Consider the following 8662-nt stretch of genomic DNA (forward strand, 5'->3'; position numbering starts at 1 on the left):
CTAACTTCCCTAAACGCCTCTCAAATCCCTACACATGAACTAAACCCCAGGCCGAATCTCAAAAAGAGGTCCCTCCGGATCCTCGCTCTCGGTGCTTGATGGGACCACCGTCAGGTGCCCACTACCAACTAGCAACAATGGTTTCTCAGATTCCACGACCAGGTCGTTGGGCGGGACCTTGGCGATTCACACTGGCTGGACACCCCGATATGGTCCATGCTCCTCTAGCTCCTACCTGAATTCCCCCCCCCCCGGCCACCGCCGTCCATTTGGGTGATGGAAGGACGGTCAGCTTCTGGCAGGATCATTGGATTGGTGGGCAGGTGCTGACAGCGACCTTTCCCATGCTATTCTCCTTCTGCCAGCGGGCCAGCATCTCCGTCCAGACGGCGCAGGCTGACTCCCATTGTGACCTGCACCTCCACCCTCGCCTCAGCACTGCGGCCTCGGCGGAGCTTCGGGTCTTCCTCCCTGCGCTCGACCATGCGCTGCCCACGCCAGGCGTGCCTGATCGCAGGGGGATTGGCCTCCGCCTACAGCCTTTCTCCTCCTCGGCGCTCTACGGATGGCACATGGAATCCACCCCGCTCAACCCGTTCACCGACTACATCTGGACTAATGTTGTTGTTCCTAGGTGCAAGCACTTCCTCTAGCTGATTCATCGTCACCGACTCCCCTCGGCTGCCTTAATCCATCACCGCCACCTCATTGACTGCCCATCATGTGCCTATAGCGGGGACCATGAAGATCAAGATCACCTCCTCCTGCGGTGCCCATGCGTTCGTCTCCTCTGGTGAACCATCGGCTAGCCCAGTGTTCCCTACCTTGCCTCCTTCACTGATCTCCGGACCTTGCCTCAGCTCGTGCACATCGTCGACAACCACGTCCGGTCTGCCATCATCACTGCCCTTCTTTGGAACATATGGAAGATGCGCAATGCCCTCATCTTGAACGGTGACTATGCCTCGGTGCGCTTCACTTTGGAAGCATCGCCTGCATCAACCTGAATCGCAGCTGAATCGGCAGGCGCCTACTGCCGTGGAGCTTAGTTCTTCGTAATAGCTTAGGGGGTGTTTGGATACAACCTACTAAAGTTTAGCACCTGTCACATCGGATGCTTGGATGCTAATTAGGAGTATTAAACATAGGCTAATTACAAAACTAATTGCACAGATGGAATCTAATTCGCGAGACGAATCTATTAAGCCTAATTAGTCCATGATTTGATAATGTGGTGCTACAATAACTATTTGCTAATGACGGATTAATTAGGCTTAATAGATTCGTCTCGCGAATTAGCACAGGGTTCTACAATTAGTTTTATAATTAGCTTATGTTTAGTCCTCCTAATTAACATCCGAACATTCGATGTGACACTGCTAAAATTTAACATCTAGTATCAAATACTCCCTTAAACTAGTCGATCTTTCCCTTGTACTCTACTCTCACAAATCATGTGTACACAACCTCATATGTCAGTATAATTGTTCAGGCCGGCTTCTTGCCTGGTAGCCCCCTTGAAAAAGTAGTCAGGTGTACCACATTGCACTACGTTCCGTATCAACTCTTTCAAAGGAGACAAATGTGTTCGTATCAAATTCTTTGGATGGTCTCTTTTTATTCCCGGTGTATATTTCTCGTAGTTTTAGCTAGGCACCGACATAATAAATTAGATATACATTTTGCTAAAAAAAGGCAATGACATGTGTAGCCAACACATGTAAAATCAAAGACGCTCAAGGGCAAAAGATGTTACATCTAAGGCGACTAAAGTTTAGCACCTGTCACATCGAATGTTTGGATACTAAGTAGGAGTATTAAACATAGGCTAATTACAAAACTAATTGCACAGATGGAGTCTAATTCGCGAGACAAATCTATTAAGCCTAATTAATCCATAATTTGACAATACGGTGCTACAGTAAACATTTGCTAATGATGGATTAATTAGACTTAATAGATTCGTCTCGCGAATTAGCACAGTGTTCTGCAATTAGTTTTATAATTAGCTCATGTTTAATCCTTCTAATTAGCATCAAATATCCGATGTGACACTGCTAAAGTTTAGCACCTGGTATCAAACACCCCCTCAGTAGTTCAATGCGGGCTTTTATGTCTTCTCTTTATTTAGTAAAAACATCGAAGTACATGCCTCAGTACCTATGCTCCATCACCATGGAACATACATAAATAAAAGATTGCATATGCAACACAACACGACCATAATGGTCACTATTGGAGGTGAACATTCACGAGGGGTTTTAGTGGCATAGAAGATAAAAGAAGTTAACAAACGAGGACATCTAAGAGCTTCTCTAACGCTTCTCAGCTTAGGCTCTTGTAATAGCGACTCTTGTCTTTGTCGTTGAGATCGATCTTGGTTGAAGCGCCTCTCTTGCACGCCGTGCTTGGATCAACCGCTCTTGAATCATCCCTTCAATATCAGGTTGTGGGACCGATGATGATAGCCGTGATAGATGCTTCCGACGAATTGCTCTTGCCGAATATCGACAACATGAAAGGCACCTCAGAGTCTTGAGCCAATGATTTGCAAAATTCTTTACCTTGAATGAAATTACTCCCTGAGTAGTTAACACCCACTATGATGTTATATATTGTTTGCAACGTAGTATTAGAAAAGGAGAAAAACTCAAATCGGCAACAAATCAAAAGTAGGGGAAGTTCGAAAACCATATTGAAGGAGGCCTCGTGGATCTGCTCGCGGTTGGGGATGGTGGTAAGAAAGCAAAAAGTCACAGCAATGACAAGAGCGACAAGGAGACGCAACCGTTGACGGAGCATCCAAGTCATTGGAACTCTATTCGTGATGAAACTCGAGGAGGATGAAGAAGATGATAGAAACAATCACATCTAGGGGGCATATATATAAAGAAGGGGCATATAAAGAACGAGGACTCCTCTTTCCTTGTGTCTTAATGGCTACTGGAACATTCGGCGCGCGATGTCAACAATCAAATATAAGTAAACAGAAGGCAATGAAAGATGACAAGCTCATTCCATCTAAGATTACAGATGATGGATCAGTAGCACCGAATGCATGACACAAGCTCACAACCAGGCAACCAGCAAACATTACAGCTGGTAGCTGAATACCGACCCAAATGAACACATGATGTACGAAAGTATGCTACGATGCTAATATATATGGAAAGTAGTACACAGTTTGCAGCCACGAAGTTCACAAAATACATCTAGTCGATCAACATGGGCAACAGATATCTTTACTGCCTAACGCCAAGCATGAGTCGACCAATGCACACATCAATGACTCTTACTTCCAGGAACCAAATATAATAAAGCCCCCTCTGGTCTAATCATCCCAGACATTATTTTCTTCTCAAGTTCAGATATATCAAGCCCCAATTTGTGATATTTAGCAAGATCAGTCTGTCCAGGGAAATGTGCAAGTCAATCAACAATGACAACAATAATGAAGCCACAGGAGAACAATAATGAATAATGCAGGGGAAATAGCATACCTCTCCAGAGTAATCAAGCAAGGTAGCTTCACCCTCCAACATTACCTATTATATGACAGTACAAAGCATCTATAAAAGGTCCTGAAACAAACCTTCTCATACTGAAACTGATGGAATGAATTCCTAGTCACATGCTCTGAAGTAAATTGGCCTTCAACACGGTTCATTAAGTTCAGAATACTGCAATAGCTCAGCCGGGAAGTACTGACAAGAGGTGCCAGTTTGCCAATCACCATGTCCTTGATAACACTCATTTCCATCTGCAAAGTGGACTAATGTTATGGACAAAAGTCAAGCTAAAAGAAATAAGTGAGAACAAAAGGTCAAAGTGCTCAAAGATAGTCACAACACGATCACGAAAGAATTCATATAAGAAGCCATAAAAGCTAAATAGTTCTTCATACGGCAAGCAAAATTCAATCATAACTTTGGAACAAAACCAAAAGTTTCGACACAATAAATCTAAATGGGTGTTTGGATCCCCAAACTAAATTTTAGCCCCTGTCACATCGAATGTTTGAACACTAATTAGGAGTATTAAATATAGGCTAATTATAAAACCAATTTCACAACCCCTAGGCTAAATCGCGAGACGAATCCATTAAGCCTAATTAGTCTATGATTTGACAATATGGTGCTACAGTAAACATTCGCTAATGATGGATTAATTAGGCTTAATAGATTCGTCTCGCGATTTAGCCTAGGGGTTCCGCAATTAGTTTTGTAATTAGCTCATGTTTAGTCCTCCTAATTAGCATCCGAATATCCGATGTGACACGGACTAAATTTTAGCTCCAGGATCCAAACACCCCCTAAAAGCACGACTACCCAGCTGTGAGAGATACTAATGTCATAAATTATATTTCCTAGCTGGCTAGCTAGTAGAACATGAGGAAATTAAGAGAAGCATCGGAATGGACCAAAGACAAAATGGAAGGAAGTCCATTACCTTGCCTGTTTGGCGACCTCCTGCCTGCATCTGAGTGCTGCTGCCTGCAGCTGCCGCTACCCATCCAGTAGTAGCTCGAGCGCAGGAAGCACCTTCACACAAGGGAGCACAAACTCCAGAACAACATGCTGATCAAAAACAGGAGGAGAAAAAACCATTTTTCTGATGACAATACTAATCAAGGAATCCTATCATCAAGTGAAGGAATTACTGGAGGGAAAGCGTAGCTTAATCCTTATCAGAAAAATTGCAAGTAATTATGCTAATACCATGAGAGAGCTTCGGAGAGCTTCTCTGTTTTGAGTAGAACTGCATTCATATATATAGCAACCACTTTCTTGGAGATGCCATCAGTGATCCAAGAATAGATGGCATTATCGCTAAAAAGATTCGTCAGCAATACATCTGTACATGAGAAAAATAGTCAGGCAACTGGCAAGTTTCCATCTGAAGATCACTCTCCTATTACAATTTCACACACATCTCCAGTATGCGCTTCTGAGTTTGTTTTGATCTTGTAGCTATCGCGTAAAGAACAGGAAGATCATGGGACCAATAAAATTTCCATTACCTCCAGTAAGCGGAGACCCACCATGTTGTCAGGGAGCTAATAAAGCCATCCTGAGAAATCTTATTTACAACATGGTGGAAGATGTCCGCCAGAGGTGTTGCCAGGGGCGAGCTGAGGCCGCGCACGGCCGTGCTGCTGCTGCGAGGTCCAGCGCAGCCTGGGACAAGATGTGGCATCTAGGGCCAGCGGCGGGCACGACCCGCGGCAAAGCTGCAGCGCAGGTGCCGGCGGTGGATCAGCTAGGACACGCTGGGCCGCGCGACGCAAAGCCGACCTATGGAGGCGCGAAAGGCTGCGAGGGGCTTGGGAACCGTGGGACGCGACCATTCTACGAACTACAGCCTCGAATCGGAAGGAGAAGGCAGGCGAGTCGGGCGGCGTTACCTTGCCGGAGCGCTTGAGGTGGGCGGAGCAGGCCTTGACGAACTCATGCCGATCCCGACCTCCTCGGCCCAGGCCGGGCGAGGCCGCCCGACGCCGACGCCCTGTCTGCCATCTCCGATACCGGCCCTGGAGGCGCACGCGGAGGGCTCGGGCAGGCTCGGGCGCGGCGTCACAGCTCGGGGCGGCGCCGGAGAGCGGCGAAGCCTCGGCCCGGAGATCCTGGGCGGCGACGCCTGGGGCCTGGCTGAGGAGCTCCGGGGTGTGGTCGGGCGGAGGAGGGTCGGCGCGGAGGAGCTCCGGGGCAGAGCCGGGCGGAGGAAGGGGGCGCCGCTGCCCCCTGCGCCAGATCTGGATCCCGCGGGAGCGGGCAGGACGGCGGCGGAGAGCAGGGAGCGGCGGCGGCGGGGAGGAGAGAGGGAGAGAGAGGGCGACGGGGAGGAGAAGGGAGAGAGAGGGGGTTAGAGTTAGGGTTCGGGTTGCGGGGGGGTTTTCGTAAAAACGCCTCTCGGTGGGTTTTCGCAAAAACGACAACATTCTCGAATTCTCCCTTCTTCACGTGGAAATAAATTTTAAAACGAGGGTCTATTTGTTAAATGTACGAACGTGTATGCTGTACGGGCTGGATGATCTGAACTGAGTTGAGATTTTTTGAAACTTTGAGGACTTTTTTGCAAAACAGCCAAAGACGCGGCTGAGCGACACGTGTCCCATTTTTTTCCCGTGGAATGCGGGAAGGAGGGCAAGGGGAGGGGCTTTTAATAAACTGATATATATGGCAGCTGATCACGTCCCATCCAACTAGTATTCTTACGTATGATGCCAGGTTGAAAGAAACTTTCAAATCTTATGGAACTGTTACTCAAATTGCCATCCACGCTAAGTCATTAAGCAAAATTGTTTGTCATTAATGATTTGAAATTGATGTGATGGTAATTATGTATCATGTGTATGAGAGGTACATAGGAAGAAGTGTATGGAGTGTGTCTCCAACACATTCTCTCAACAAAATTTATATCCATGGTTTGGATTGCTCCTGTGTGTGCAACATTTTCTCGCTCTCGTCGAAGTTTGAATCCACGACCCCTCTATGTTTGACCGTAAACCTTAAACCGTTCCGCTATTGCCGCGACGGTTTCCATTCCTCCCGTCCCACCCGAGTCCCGCCCCGACAGTCACCGACAGGTGGGCGCCACCTCCAGCCCATCCCCGAGATTTGACCGCTGTCCTGGCTCCGCCGCGGGGCCCACCCCACTCCTCCCTTTCCCCCGCGCGGACCTCACCAACCCCGCATCCAATCCACCTCTGCGGGCCACTCGAGCGCCCGACGCGTCCGCCCGCTGGGACGCGCGTTCCTGGACCGCGCCCACCGCGCCCCGAGTCCACGCCCACGTTTGTCACATTCGCCAGCGTGTGAGGCCGGACCATGCACCCGGTCCAGGCGAAGCCACCGACGACCTTTCCGCGCGCCGACCTCGCCGTACCGCGACGGAGATGCAACCGAGGCTTTCGGCGCCGAATCTCCCGTCCACCACCTGCCCGGGCGATCCCTGGCCGTCCGCGCCGCCAGCCACGGCCGGATGGGGCTCCACCGCGGCACGTGGCGGGCGCGCGGCGGCAGCCACCACCCCCACCGGCTGCACCACCACCCGACCCCTCTGCGACGCGAGCGGTCAGCACCGCGCACCGTCACCCGGCTGTTTGAATCCCAAGCGGGGCCCACCGGCAGTAAATTCTCCTACATAAATCCCCAACCATTCCGCACCCATACAACACCAAACCACCCGCGTGACAAGCGGCCCCATGGGACATAGTGGCCCACTTGTCGGTGAGTGCTTTCGGACAGCGGATTGGACGAAGCAGGACGTGGTGCCCGAGGAATAAGACAAGTTAACCCCACCTCACCACCGCCAGTAAACTGCGAGTCCTCCTTGCTCCGTCGCCTGCCTCTCTCTCTCCTCTGTCCTCTCCTCTCTCCTCCCTCTCTCACTGCCGTTCCCCAAAGCAGTTTCGGCTTCTCTTCTTCTCTCGGGCGAGGGGGAGGCCGCCGGCGGCGACCTTCGGGAGGAAGGGAGCCCGAAGGGAGGGCCCCCCTGGGATCCCGCTGGATTGGATTGGATTAGGACTGGATCGTCGCGGGCAGGTAAATACTGCTCATTAATTGCTTTCATTTCTCGCGTCGATCCGGGCTTCGAATCGGCGGGATTGCTCCCGGTTCTATCCGGATTGGATAACCTGATTTCTTTCCAAGGAGAGGGTGGCTCCGATTTCTTGGAGTTGGTTTCGCCCCCCTTTCCATTTTCTTGCCTTCCTTATTTGATGATTTCTTGATCTCGTTTCGTGGTTTTATATCTCCGGGCCCCCCGTCTTGCTGAATCTATCTGAGTCCTCGCCGTCTTTCCGTGGATGCAGATGCGCTGAGCTCCTGTCGGGCAGAGCGAGCGATGGGCGACCTTGCTGATCTCGCGTGCGCCGGCGACGCCGCGCGCTCGCATCTCGCCGGCGCCGGCCGGCGGGACAGGCTTGCGGAGCTGCTGGAGCTCGCGGCGGCGGACGACGCCGCGGCGTTCCGGGAGAAGCTCGCGGGGGCCGGCGGCGATGGGGACGCCGCGGAGCTGGCGGACGGCGTGGGGCTGTGGTACGGCCGGAGCAAGGCGTACGAGCCGCGCACGCCGCTGATGGTGGCGGCGACGTACGGCAGCGCCGAGGTGGTGTCGCTGCTGCTCGGCCTGGGATGCGTCGATGTCAACCGGCGCCCGGGCGTCGACGGCGCGACCCCACTGCACTGCGCCGCCTCCGGCGGCTCGCGGAACGCCGTCGCCATCGTCAAGCTGCTTCTCGCTGCCGGCGCCGACCCGGTCACCCCCGACTCCGCCGGCCGCTTCCCTGCCGACGTCATCCTGGCTCCTCCTGCTTCGCCGGATGCCCTGGGCGATCTGGAGATGCTTCTTGGCCGCCGCCGAGGGCTGGCTGTCACGACCTCGGTACCATCGGGTTCCTCATCCCCGCCGCTCTCGTCCTCGCCGGATGAGGGCAACAGGTCGCCATCCTCACGGTCGTCTTCGTTGTCCCCGATCACCGTGGACCGTGCCAAGAAGGAGTACCCGGTGGATCCGACGCTGCCGGACATCAAGAGTAGCGTGTATGCCTCCGACGAGTTCCGCATGTTCGTCTTCAAGTGCGGCCCTGCTCCAGGCCTACTCGCACGACTGGACCGAATGTCCATTCGTGCACCCGGCGAGACGCCCGCCGCGGGACCCC

General features: G+C 51.8%; 2 protein-coding genes across 5 annotated transcripts in view; one reads left to right on the forward strand and one right to left on the reverse strand.

Moving 5' to 3' along the window:
• Positions 1 to 2096: 2096 nt before the first annotated feature.
• Positions 2097 to 5862, reverse strand: LOC101770782. 4 transcript variants are annotated; one of them, XM_012843362.2, is made up of 5 exons: positions 5405 to 5862; positions 4719 to 4854; positions 4450 to 4577; positions 3593 to 3760; positions 2097 to 2582 (listed from the first exon to the last, which is right to left on the reverse strand). In XM_012843362.2, exons 2-5 carry the CDS (start codon positions 4762 to 4764, stop codon positions 2331 to 2333), a joined length of 594 nt encoding a protein of 197 aa, XP_012698816.1. In that variant the 5' UTR covers positions 4765 to 4854; positions 5405 to 5862; the 3' UTR covers positions 2097 to 2330. The 4 variants fall into 4 exon arrangements, 1 of the variants encoding a protein (XP_012698816.1); XR_002676573.1 differs by lacking the exon at positions 2097 to 2582 and adding an exon at positions 2998 to 3408 and having other exon boundaries at positions 3501 to 3760; positions 4450 to 4562; positions 5405 to 5855; XR_002676572.1 differs by lacking the exon at positions 2097 to 2582 and adding an exon at positions 2998 to 3408 and having other exon boundaries at positions 3501 to 3760; positions 5405 to 5855.
• A 1446-nt stretch (positions 5863 to 7308) lies between these two features.
• Positions 7309 to 8662, forward strand: part of LOC101784404 (zinc finger CCCH domain-containing protein 50-like) — a 3108-nt gene continuing 1754 nt past the window's right edge. The window contains 3 exon segments of the mRNA XM_022824356.1: positions 7309 to 7544; positions 7814 to 8591; positions 8593 to 8652. Coding sequence (XP_022680091.1) covers positions 7846 to 8591; positions 8593 to 8652 — 806 coding nt within the window. The 5' untranslated portion in view covers positions 7309 to 7544; positions 7814 to 7845.

This window comes from Setaria italica, chromosome II (assembly GCF_000263155.2).
Source record: "Setaria italica strain Yugu1 chromosome II, Setaria_italica_v2.0, whole genome shotgun sequence".
Classification (NCBI taxonomy): Eukaryota; Viridiplantae; Streptophyta; class Magnoliopsida; order Poales; family Poaceae; genus Setaria; species Setaria italica.